Source organism: Camelus dromedarius, chromosome 8 (genome assembly GCF_036321535.1).
Source record: "Camelus dromedarius isolate mCamDro1 chromosome 8, mCamDro1.pat, whole genome shotgun sequence".
Lineage (NCBI taxonomy): Eukaryota > Metazoa > Chordata > Mammalia > Artiodactyla > Camelidae > Camelus > Camelus dromedarius.
Genome location: NC_087443.1, coordinates 30,843,818 through 30,855,802, shown reverse-complemented (window position 1 = coordinate 30,855,802; position 11,985 = coordinate 30,843,818). Strand labels below are relative to the sequence as shown.

The 11,985-nt window shown below is 52.5% G+C and overlaps 1 protein-coding gene across 17 annotated transcripts in view; it reads right to left on the bottom strand.

The window, feature by feature from the left end:
• Nucleotides 1-131: 131 nt before the first annotated feature.
• The window catches only part of CAMK2G (calcium/calmodulin dependent protein kinase II gamma), a 52,924-nt gene continuing 41,070 nt past the window's right edge, over nucleotides 132-11,985 (bottom strand). For 4 of the 17 annotated variants that reach the window (XM_064488045.1, XM_064488030.1, XM_064488035.1 and 1 more), the window contains 8 exons: nucleotides 10,862-10,930; nucleotides 9,618-9,662; nucleotides 8,168-8,216; nucleotides 6,832-6,945; nucleotides 4,742-4,817; nucleotides 4,324-4,418; nucleotides 2,629-2,873; nucleotides 132-2,157 (listed from right to left, as the gene is read on the bottom strand). In XM_064488045.1, the coding sequence (XP_064344115.1) occupies nucleotides 2,641-2,873; nucleotides 4,324-4,418; nucleotides 4,742-4,817; nucleotides 6,832-6,945; nucleotides 8,168-8,216; nucleotides 9,618-9,662; nucleotides 10,862-10,930 (681 nt within the window). In that variant the 3' untranslated portion in view covers nucleotides 132-2,157; nucleotides 2,629-2,640. Of the gene's footprint in view, nucleotides 2,158-2,628; nucleotides 2,874-4,315; nucleotides 4,419-4,741; nucleotides 4,818-6,831; nucleotides 6,946-8,167; nucleotides 8,217-9,617; nucleotides 9,663-10,861; nucleotides 10,931-11,985 lie in introns of those variants that run through there. The other 13 variants (XM_064488032.1, XM_064488034.1, XM_064488039.1 and 10 more) reach the window with 8 other exon arrangements.

Genomic DNA, 11,985 nt, shown 5'->3' with positions numbered 1-11,985 from the left:
GAAGTTTTATTCTAAAATGGGCCCAAAAGGAGTGGGAGGAGGTACATCTCTCCACCTGAATGAAGCCTTGTAACCGAGGCAGCTAAAATCTAAGCCTATGGCCATAAGCCTCCAACAGCAGTAACGCAATGGACTCTTTAAAGGTTATTTTATTAAATATCTTCAGTTCAAGGTTTCATTGTAACAAAGCTATGAAGGTCTACCAACATTCAGAACAAACACTAACTATTTTTAAATTATTTCTATGTCATCATGCAAAAATTCTGCATCAAATGCCTTCCATCTCCTGTTTAAAAGGTGATTTTTTTTAATAGTCTATTGTCTATAGATGCTGACATTAGCCCCAGAAGAGGAGTAAGAATGCTAAGAAGTGGGGCTGGAGCAGCCATATGAAGCTATGGGTCTTAATGAACTCTAAGACCATTTGTCTTCAAGCCAGCAAAACCAAACCCTGTGGTGAAGGTGTCTGCGTGCTGGTACTGCAGGCTGCAGGGCAGGAAAGGGCAAGGTCCCAGGGGCTGGGGCATGCATGAGGTGCTCGGAGGAGCCTGGCTAAATCCAAGCACCAGCACCTGTGAGTCTCCTCTCTTCTCAGTTGGTTCCAAGGCAAACCTCTAGCTTTGCTCTTTTCCCAGCTCCTGTGCCTCCTCTTAAGGCACCATCCAGGGAGCTGGGGTCTCCCCACCTTTCCCCCAACAGTGCAGACGCTTGTGCAGGTAAGTCTACACAGTTGTTTTTGGGGAAGCCAAAGCCATGACCAACTGCTCCTCCATTATCTTCTCTGCTATCTGCTTAGAGTATAGATCTTTCCCCTCCTGGAATGAACTCCTTGAGCACAGAGAGGGACAATGCATGTAGGAGCCGTGGCTCTGGACATCTCTTTTGAGTACATGCAAGTGAGAGGGAGGGTGACGCCCATGCAGATTGTCCAGCAGTAAGTCTATGCTTCAGTTGGTCAGTAAAGAGGCCTGTTTAAAGAGGACACCTCTTCTTCTTGCCAAAGTAGTCAGGTCAATTTCTCAAAGACAGGAAAAGAGATGGACGTGCAGCAAGGGAAGAGTAAGAAGGGAGGCAGCCCTGCGGGCAGCCTGAATGCATAGAAACAACCATCAACTCAGTCCTGCTTCCTCACTCCTCCCGTCCCACAGGAGCACTTGGCAGAGGGCCCAGGCCCAGATGAGGGTCAGCACAGGGACCACCAGCATGAAAAGGCAAGACAAAGATGGTCCAAATCAGCATGGAAACAGAACTGCCAAAGGCAGTAGGGGGAGCCCAGACCAAGGCCTGGCTCTCTTCTTGCTAGGTTATAAGAAAACAAACACGAAGCAAAGCGGCAACCCCTCCCACTTCCCAGCTGCAAGGATAGGGCCTCAATATCAGGGCCCGCGTGCATTGTGCATCCTATAGAAATGGATGAGTAAGTGAGTGCATGTCAGACTAACACGAGGTTTCTCATCAGCTTCTTAGCGGACACACTTCTGCAGCACCAATTCTCTTCCCTTCTACACTAATGGTACAGTACAGCAACATCCGGGCCACTGCTTCTCAGTCCTGAGGCCACTGCTTCCCAGCTGCCTCCACAGCAAGCTGGGAGCTCCGCGCGTTCTCTCCCAAGTAGGTCCGATGGCCACGATGTTCTCGTCAGCCTCACTCTAGGCGCATCACAAATTCTGAAGAAGTCCATTCCTAGATCTGGGGCAGGCAGGCCACCTGCAATCACATCACGGCCCCCAAAGCTCCGTCAGAGTTCTCGTCTGGTCCCCCGAGTCCACGGAGGCCAGAGGCTGAGCTCACCTATTCAGAGCCCGTTGGTGAGCCCACTGTTCGCACCAGGATGGGTGTCACACAAACTCCTGCAGTCTTCCTAGCCCAAGGGCCATCGGTGATTTTAAAATGCATCATGGTATGGATCCTGTTTTTTTTAAAACAATCTTTTTTTCTTTTTTTTTTTCCTTAAATGTAAAAAACACCTCGGTACAGCAGAGACAGACATGAAGGGCGGGCGGGAGGGCTGCATGCAGGGGCGTGCATTGGCTGCTGCCGCTTTGTAATTTAATTGTTTTAAACCTCAAACGAACAGGACTGCCGCTGTCACTCAGGCCCTCCAGAGCCACTGGCTGCGAAGGTTCGACCTCCGGCTGGGATCTCCTAATGCCCCTGTCAAACAGGACAGACGTGGTAACAGAACAGAGGACAATACACATACAGATGAGTTCCAGAGGCTTAAACACGCTACACACACAGCCCAGGTCTGCCTGGGAAGGTGGAGGATAGGGAGAAGCTAGTGTTTACATGTTAACATTGCCTCACGTTTGCTGAGCATTTACTAGATGCTTTACTTACAAGTATCTTACCTAATCCTCACAACAACAAAGGAGGTAGGCACCACTCCTTCCCTCTTTTTGACAGCTGAGGAAGATGAGGCTTAGGGCGGGGAAGTAACCTGTCCAAAGTCACCCAATTGGGAGTCATGGAGCCAGACCCAAGTCTGTCTGACAACCACCACACTGTGCAGCATTTGCTACTCTTCTGAGATGGCCCATATATCCTCCCCCAGTGCCACCTCTTAACCTCTCTTCCTCCTCTGACCCGACCTGTCCCAGCCCCCCCAAGCCCCCCCAGGTGCACCTGTGGCTGAGTTCACTGCAGCGGTGCGGCAGGGGCCCCTGAGCAGTGATAGTGGACATTGAGCCACTTGCCATCCCGGCGGTGCCAGACCCGGGTCTCCTCCGACTGGCTGGTGCGAGGCCGACCCTGCCCATCGATGTACTGGGTGAGGCGGATGTAGGCGATGCAAGCTGCGTCCTCTCCGATCACATGGACATGCGGGTTCAGGATGGTGGTGTGGATAGGCTTGCTGTTCTTGGATAGGACTGCAGGGGGAAGGGCAGGGTGGGGTAGGTAGGAGGGCATCAGGCCTGGGAACCAGCATCTTCCTCCCAGCCTGCACTTCCTGTCTCATCCTATCTCCAGCAACCACTCTGGAAGTCTCCAAGGCCCCCATATACATTCCAGGGGGCCAGGAAATCCCATCAGATTGGCCTCAGTTATTCAGAAGGAGAAGAAAGGTGGGAAGCAGTGATAACATCAGCTAGGGTTTTAATCAGACATTGTACTGGGGGTTTTACATGTGAGCTATGTTCCTTGGTTGATACTGATTTTCTTCGTTATAAGATAAGGAAATAGGCTCAAGGAGGTTACGTAATTTGCCCAAATCACACAACGTTTGAACTCAGGGCCATCTTAACAAAAGCTCATGATCTTTCTACTCTGCCAGGTGGGTGTAGATTTCATAAGGGCTTGCTGTTCCTAATAAGGGCTGTAGTGCAAAATCAAGAACTTAAAATATTCAGAATTGATTTATGATTTTTAAAAGGGCCAAAGTTAAAAAAGAAATCATCAAGGCACCAAGCCTGGGATATTCCCAAAGTTCCCAGGATCTGGGGTAAAGCCGAAAGAAGAGGGACGGACTGCCATTATCAGCAAACACTGTGAATTGTGTTGTTTTTACTGAGATGTGCATTTTAGTTCAAGTGTTAGGGGCTACATGAGACCTTCCAGAGAGCTTCTATAAATTCTGGAATTGCTGCTGGCTGATAGAATTACTTAAGATAACCTAGGGTTTACAACTGCAGCTGAGACATGGAGAAAACAGTGGAAAAATAAAACTCAAGGCAGGATGGGGAAGGCCCAGGATAAAATGGGAAAGATGAGAAAAAAATAAGGAGGGGGACAGTCTTAGAAAGATGGGAGGGGGTCATGAATCAGCTTCTTATACCCTAAGAAATTCCACAAACTGTCCAGAGCACATACTCCCGCCCCCACCTCCAGCAGGGACGCCCATCTCCCTCGGACGGACGGAGGGAGGACCCTAGCCACAACTTCCAATCTCACAATCAACAACAGTGCCCTGTTACTTGCTTGCAAATTCTTATCGTGGTTTTAATTTTCCTCTGTTGTGAAACCTGCAGACCCAGCCTTCCATTATTGCCTGTTGAGATCATTTCCACCTAATCTCAAATGGTTTCCAATCATCTTGGAAAGAGGTAAGGCTTAAAGAACTACAGTGACCCCGACTGGGGCAACTGGCACCGCCATGAGGCAGCTGCAGAATGGAGGGGCACATGGGCCCTGGAGGAGGCCCTCAAAGGTGCCAGTTTAAGACCGTCCTCAGGGCACAAGGAGGCAAGCACACAGACCAGGGTGCAGCAGGTGGGTCCAGGAAGGGAAGAGAGAGCAACTGGGAAGGGGAGAAGGCAAGTGGGGACAGAGGCAAGGGGTGAGGGGCAGGCAGGAGTATCTCAGCAGCACGAACCCACTCACGATTCTCAAAGTAAAACTTATGGAAATCCATCCCTTCCACGAGGTTACCGAGGGCCTCAGGCTCAAAGGAAGTGAGGCCTGGATCGCAAATCTTCCTGCAGAAACAAAACAAAACAAAAAACAGCTTGTCAATCTTCTATGGGAATCACCTCTCTCTCCTCCTGATCAGCGGCGCCTGTCCTGCAGCAGCTTAGTTGTGGGCTAGGACCGACAAGATGGCTGAGATCTTAGGGCCCTGCCTGCTGAGCAGCTTAGCGCTGCCCTTTCCACCCTCGGCCAGAACACCACGGCAGGCTCCATCACTGGTGTCTACCTGGAAGGGCTCCTGGGCGAGGGGCCTGGAGTTTAACTCAGACACTGTGCCCAAGGCACTTTGGGAGAGGTGACTTGGGTCTCAAGGGAATGAGCCTCTACTCACGTGTAGGCCTCAAAGTCCCCATTGTTGATGGCCTCAATCAGTTGTTCTGTGATCTTAACGATCTCCTGTTTTCGCACTGTGGGGGAAAAATCCAGCAATTTACTCGCGTGAGACTGGGGCCCTCCCAAGGGACCGAAAGCCCTCCCCAATCTTTCAGAGAATCCCCTGTGATCACTTTGACAAAGACATCCCTCTCCTCTGTTTGTAAGGCCCTCTGTGGGAAGAGTGAGCCCACGTTTCTCTCCACGGCCCCTCTGTTGTCTTAGTTATGGTTCTCTGGCCTTTGCCTCCCTCTCCATCAACAACCAGCATGCAGAAAACACTCTTGAATTTGTAACAGCCGAGGAGCCTGACACACTGTGATATTCTGCCCTCAGTCTGTTTCCCACCCCTAGCAGGTGCAGCCTCTCAAAAAAGCATCTCCCAATATGGCTGTTTCCACCACCCACTTCTCTCACCTGAAGGAGCTCAGTCAGGTCTCAACTGCCCCCCACCCCACCCCCAGCGCTTACTCAGTGGCTCAGAACTTAGCCCTGGGCGACAGCCAGCCAGCCTGAGAGCAGAATCTAGCCAGGGATGAGGGCTTGAAAGGGTGAACAGAGCCCTAGGAGGAGGCTTGATTCTCTTCACCTTGCTCCTCTCCTCCACAGGGCTTTTCTGGGATAAAGGATCTTGAAACTATAAACACTTTTTAAATGGAGGCTCTCACCAGAGAGATGGCTCCAGTTACCCTGGACAAGCCTTGGAAAAGCTCTAAATCTCACACCAGCTCTCATGCCAGGATGTGTCCCTCAGGAAAACCAAGAAAAGGCTCAGACTGACAGGCAGGCAGAGCTGGTGCCCTCAGAGCCTCCCCCTTCTCCGCCCCATCCCCAGCCAGGGGACTGCTGGTGACACCCTGCTCTCAAGGGCAGCTCACTTATAGGGAGCACCACTATTAGCAGAGGCTACTGCCAGGGTAAACGGGGATGGGCCTCAGACTGAGCTGAGGCAAACACTGCCTGGAGCCCCAGGCCGGCCCAGGCCACAAACCTTTCCTCATAGGAGCAAGACCAATGCAAGCATAAAAACAACAGCCAAGGGGCACTGCTGGGAGAGGGCAGTGCAGCCAAAGGTACAGGCAAGAGGGGGCTCCATAGCCATCAGCACCATTGGGGGCCGGGGGTGGGGTGGGGTGGGGTGGTGGGCAGCTCTAGGTAAGCAGCAGGTTAGGGGAACCAATGAGCTCTACCCCTTTCTAGGGGCGAGCAGGTATGTACACACACACACACACACACGCACACACACAAACACACACACTCACTCTCTCTCTCTCTCTCCCCCCCCAACCCACCAAACCCCTCTGAGGACCTGACTGGGGCCCTATGGGTGAAGAGGATCATGTTTAGGAACTCTAAAAAGGATAGATGGTAGGAGGGAAAGAAGCAGACAAAGGCATCCTCTACAAAGACACAACGAAGAATATAAATACAAGCTACCGTTAACCCAGCAAAGCATCACATCAAGACATTCTACCATCCCATTTATTTTTCGTAACAATGCTATGAGGTAGGTGCCATTTTATGCCCACTTTGCAGATAAGGAAACTGAAGCTCTGGATGGTTAAACTACTTTGCACGTTTTTGAAGGCAGTGTAGCTGGATTTACACTCAGGCCTGTCTCACCCCCCAGCTCTTAATATGATACTATGCTGAACCTCTAGAAGCACCACATCCCAAGATGGTTTCTTGAATAAGGCAGTTTCACCCTCCCACCCAACTCCCACCACCTTGGACCTGACTTCTGACTCTGGCTTTCTTCCCAGCTCAGTGCTGAGGCAAGGCCCACTCCACGTCCCACTGACCTTCTACTCCGTCCCTTCATGCCACGTTCTTACACCCACTCTTCCCCATGTCTGTGGGCCCCAGTGTCAAGGGCCCCTGCCTGGTCTTAACAGCACCTCCAGTCAGCTCCCCCACCCAGCAGAGGCCGAGCTGAAGCTAACTAAGATGGACTGCTGGGTGGGGCTGACAGCTGGGGGTGTGGATCCCTGAGGGGCTTCAGGATGAGCCAGGGAGACGGAAGCCAGAATGTGCCTCCCTCACACTTACTGGCTGAGGAGCAGAGAGAAGGCTGGGGCTGCATGCCTGCAGAGGGGGCTGTTCTGTCCCGGGAGCTCCGTCCTTCAGGCACCGAGCTGCCATTCCCAGTGCGGAGCGGGGCAGCTAGCCAGCCAGGGCAGGGCAGGGCAAGGCAGAGCAGCCAAAACAAACAGAACAAGGCAGGTGAGCGAGCAAGCCAGACAGGACCCGAGCCCGTGGCACTGAAGAGCTGGGGCAAGGCGGCGCCTCGGGCTGCTGTGGACACTGGACCATGTCCTACGCCACTGCCTCTAACAGAGGCCTCCCAGCTGAGAGCCCCAGGACAGGGCACAGACCTGGGACTGTGGCTTCCAGAGGAGCCTTTGAACAGCCTGTATGAGGACCCCTGCTCCCAGGGAAGACGTCCTAGGGGGCGAGGCTACAAGGTCAAGAGCCCAGCAGTGAAGGAGCCGCTTACTCTACCAGCATCACCAGAACTGAATCGATCTGATCTTAATCCCAGCAGCACCGGAGGCACTGTTCTTTACTGCCTTACATACTTTTATATGCCTTATGCTTTCTATGTTTCTGATCACCAAAGGTTTGTTCTTCTCTTCTTGCCCCTGGGCATGCTCTCTCAACTCTGTCCTGCAACATTCCTCCAGCTTTTCTGAGAATCTGGCCTAAGGTCACTTACTGAAGGCAAAGGGAGCAATTCTGGGAGGCCGAACCACAGAGCAGGACAGAGATTCCCCATGGTCTGGCCTGCCATGCCTCCCCACACCCCCTGGCATTCTGGCCAGGCCCGAGCTTAAGCTGGTGGTCTTCACAGGACCACTGGGACATGGTCAGATGTGTTTCTGACTCTGTCATTTACACCAAGGCTTTGTGATGAGAGTGACCGACCCATCCCAACGTGCCCAGGACTGTCCTGGTGTTAAAACCCAAAGTTCTACATCCTGGGAATCACGTCAGTCCTGGGAAAACTGGGACCCTACTAGTGGCTCATGGTATCTGTAGGCTACTTCTGCAGGGACTCAAGATGTCCCTGTTCTGGGATGTCACTTCATTATTAGCAACAGGAACAGTTCTCTGAGCCCTGGGCCTAGAAGGGATCGAGAAAAGCCCTAACTTAGCTATCTTAGACTTGGGGTCAAAGAAGAGAAGTCTCTTGCCCTGCCCAGCAATATCAGACTGGGGCCTCATATCTTAGCCCGTGAAAAGCAGCTTTTATGTCAAACCTTCTCCTGGGATATTAAGGAGCCACTAATCTCAGTTCTGGGGGCGGACAAGCCAGGTGCCCCACTGGAACCCAGGTGCCTGAGACACTGCTGGGGCCCCTTCCCCACCAAGGGCCAGCACCTACCTTTGAGGTCCTCATCTTCTGTGGTGGTATTGCAGCTCTCTGTAGAGCCCTGTAGGCCAAAAAGAACGTGTTTCTATACATTCAGGCCCTTGGAAATCAGAGGAGCCAAGCAGAACAAAAGCATAGTATGTGCTCCTACAGGAGTTTCACCCTTGCCATCTCGACTCTTACGAAACTCTGGATTCCCAAACACGTTCGCGAGTCTTCCCAACTCAGCACATGTACCATTTATCCAGGCATTTGGGCTAAAACCTAGAGTCATTTTCTAGGTTTGATTTTATGTTGACTTTCCTTTTTTTCTCTAATGTCACAATTATCCAATCTAAAAATTAAATCTGTCAGTTCTACCCCCAAAATAAATCCTGTGTCTTACTTCTTCTCTTCAAAGGCTACAACCTGAGTCCAAGATACCAACATCTGGCATCTGAACTATGACAATAGCTTCCTGGCCTCCCTGCTTTCACATGTGCCTCCTCCCTAAAGTTCTTGCCTGTAACATGGCCAGAGTTTTTCAAAGTGTAAATCAGACTCTATTACTCCCCTACTAAGAACCTCCAACAGCTTCACATTGCTGCTGGAATAAAATCCTATCCAGTTCTACAGAGCAGGTCCTGCCTGCTTCTCCAACTGTACCAGCCTCGTGCCATTGTCCCCCTGCCCCCTACACTCTTAGCTCTGATTTCCTCTGTCCCACAGAGGTGCCACGCCCCTGTCCCTGCCATTCCCTCTGTCCAGGGCACTCTGCCCCACAGTCTGCCTGGCTGTCTCATTTTAGCTCAAGTATCACCTCCTGAGGGAGGCCCTTCCCTGACCACTTAACTAAAGACCCTATTCACTCTCCATTTACTTTGCACTATTTTCTTAATAGCACTTATCACTCCTGGATTTTATTCTATTTATTTGGTTTTTGGTTTATCACCTGCCTCTCCTATACCTGTGGAGAGGGATTTTGTCTTGTCACCTCTTGTAAACCAGAGCTATGGATGGTCTTGGGCTCAATAAATATTTACTGATGGCAGTGAAAATAAGGAGACAAGATCATTGAGGGCATAAAGGAGTGTGGCAATGGAGAATGGAAGCTTGAGGGTCTGATTATACTCTGGCCTCTGTTCTTCAGGCCAATGTTTACTCTCATTTAAACTTCAAAGGTCATGGAGGAAGGTTCTCTTATTATTATCCCCAGTTTACAGATAAGGAAACTGAGGTGTAGACTGGCAGTGACTTGTCCAGCAGCCCAGGGCCTGTCTGACTCTAGAGGCTCAGAATCACTAAGGTGTAACACCCTTCCTGACAACAGAGCAGGTAACAGGCACACACTGCCCCCGCCCAGGCTCTGCAAACACCTTGGCCTCGAAGTGCTGCCATTTGCAAGGGCCTTAGACACCGTGACCCAGCCCACCTGTTTCCTGCTGGCCTTGAAGAGCAGGAGACTGGCTCAGGAGCCACTCACCTTGATCCCATCTGTAGCGTTGTGCACCACGGTGGTTTGTGGTTCCTGTGAGAGAAGGTGAAAATTATCCCCCTGACCTGGGGATAGACCTAACGCTCTTCCTGAGGGACCCCACCCCTAGCCCAGTACCCTCATACACTGACCCTATGATGACCACTGAGGCCTGCTCACCAGCCATTCCCACAACAAATCCTGGCTCAGCTGGGTCCCAGACAGCTGGAATCCCCAGACAGCCGGAAGCCCCAGATTTAGGGGACAGCCCTGGCTGGTAAGGAGGAGAGGCCTGGTACTTAATGGAAGCAGGAACTGGGGAAGCTTAGAGGACAAGGGCCTCTGTTCCCGACTTCTGCTGGATCTGGTATTCTTTCCCCCATGGGACAAGTATATGCGAGAAGCTGGGGGGCTACGGGCACAGATCGGGCCCTGCCAACAGTGTTCATCAAGAGGTGTGTGAGAGGCAGGGACACAAGGAGAGTGGACTGAGGTCTCCCAGAAAGACCAAGGATGGCCCTCAGCAAGATGACCCCAGAGAGCTGCCTGCTTCACCCGCCCTCTGCCTTTCCCGGAGTTCCTGTCCCTAAGGCACCAGAGCAGGCAGCACGAGGGTCCACAGGAGGGAGGAGGGAAAGGCATGATGAGCCCTCCCTCTCTCCCAGTCACCCCCCTTCCCTCCCGGCTCAGTCTAGTCAGCCACCGCAGACGGAGCTCCAAGAGCACCCAGGGCCCCTCGGGGAGCCCAGACAGAACTCGGACAGCATGGGCAGCCCCGGGCTCTCCAAGAACCCAGAGACATCAGTACCATCCAGAGGTGGGGGACCCCAGCCCCTCTTCTGGTTCATGGCTTTGCAGAGGAGAGGCAGAGGCCTATTTTACAAGGAGGCCTCCAAGAACTGACGTACAGGTCCCAGAAAGCTCCTGCCCTCTCCTTATATAAGCCACTCACCTTCCCGGCCCCACAGCAGACCCCCTGGGGCCCGGCCTGGGGCGGGGAGGTTTAGCTGAGAGCCCTGATCACTCTTCCCCCAACAGCAAAAGGAGCAGCAGCAGCAGTTCTGCCATGCAGGACGGAGCGGGCCAAGCGGGCAATGAGGGGGGAGGGCCTCTGGGCAGGACACAAAGCAGCCTGCGCTATGGGGACGAGAAAGGAGCAGGGCCAAGGAGGCCTGGGAGGGAGGGCAAGAGAGGAAGGGGATGAGCGGGAGGCAGCCAGGGGCGGGGGCGGAGAAGCCGTAGTCAGGAGGTACCATGGCCGTCTGCAAGGGCGCGGGCTCTTGGGCTGGGCTTACGAGACTGTTTTTGTTGTTGCTCTGTGGCTGAGACAAGAAAACAGATGGTTTAGTTCCTCTAGAGTCACCAAAGCTGCTCAGGTTCGACTCCCAGACCTCCCTTGACCCCCGGCCTGGCCCGGAGGAGCGAGGCCTGAGATGGCCTCGATAACACTTTGGGATGGGAGCAATGGCTGGAGAGATGACCAGAGGAGCCTGGAAACCTAGTCCTAGAGGCATCCTTGAGGTGGTACGAGCCCAAAGAGTTGTTTTAAAGCCTCTCTCCAGAAATCTCTGCTTATGCCAGATGCCATGTCACTGCACAATCATACTTGACCCAAAGAAATTCAGGATCTTCTCACTTTACAGGGAGAAAGGAATGTGGTTTATAAGAAAGCATAACAAATTCAGAACTCTGGGTCCCCTAATGATGGGCAATCTCCTGCTGCCCTTTCAACCTGCTACCTGTATTTCCTTCCCCTTAAAACACCAAACTGAAGCCTGATCTGAAATGAAGAGGAACAAGAGGAGAAAGAAAACCTAGCCCAGGAGATGGTGTCCAGAGAGGAAAGGGGTGGAATTCGGGTACAAAATGCATCCACTGACCCCAGGGGGCAGAAACAGGGCTGTGCTTGTTGGCCTTTCTGCCTGATCAATCTTAGACTTGGTCAGCCAGGAATGAGGACAGAGCTCCAAAGAGAATCCAGATAGGGGCTGTGGCAGCAGTCCCAGAACCCAGTCCCCAGGAAGGAGCAGGCTGCCCAGCAGGCCGACATTCTTAACAGCAGCAGACCACTGGGGTTATCTCCTTGACTTTCAAAGCACTACATGGACTGGCACAGCAAGGGAGGGTGGGGAGAGGATGGCGAGGAAGGAGGCCAATCTCCAGGGCAGGGAGTCATACCGATATTCTCTGCCTCTTACAATCCCCTAACTGTCTCTCTGGGAGACCCAGGGAAGCTGGTGGCCACGGAGAAGCAGCCTGATGCCTATGAATTCTTCAACAGGCAGAGACAAATGCATAGCTACCATCTCTGTGCAGGGCGCAAATGAGGACACACTGGCAGATAGGACGTGCTTCTTCTCTCCTAGGACACATGGAA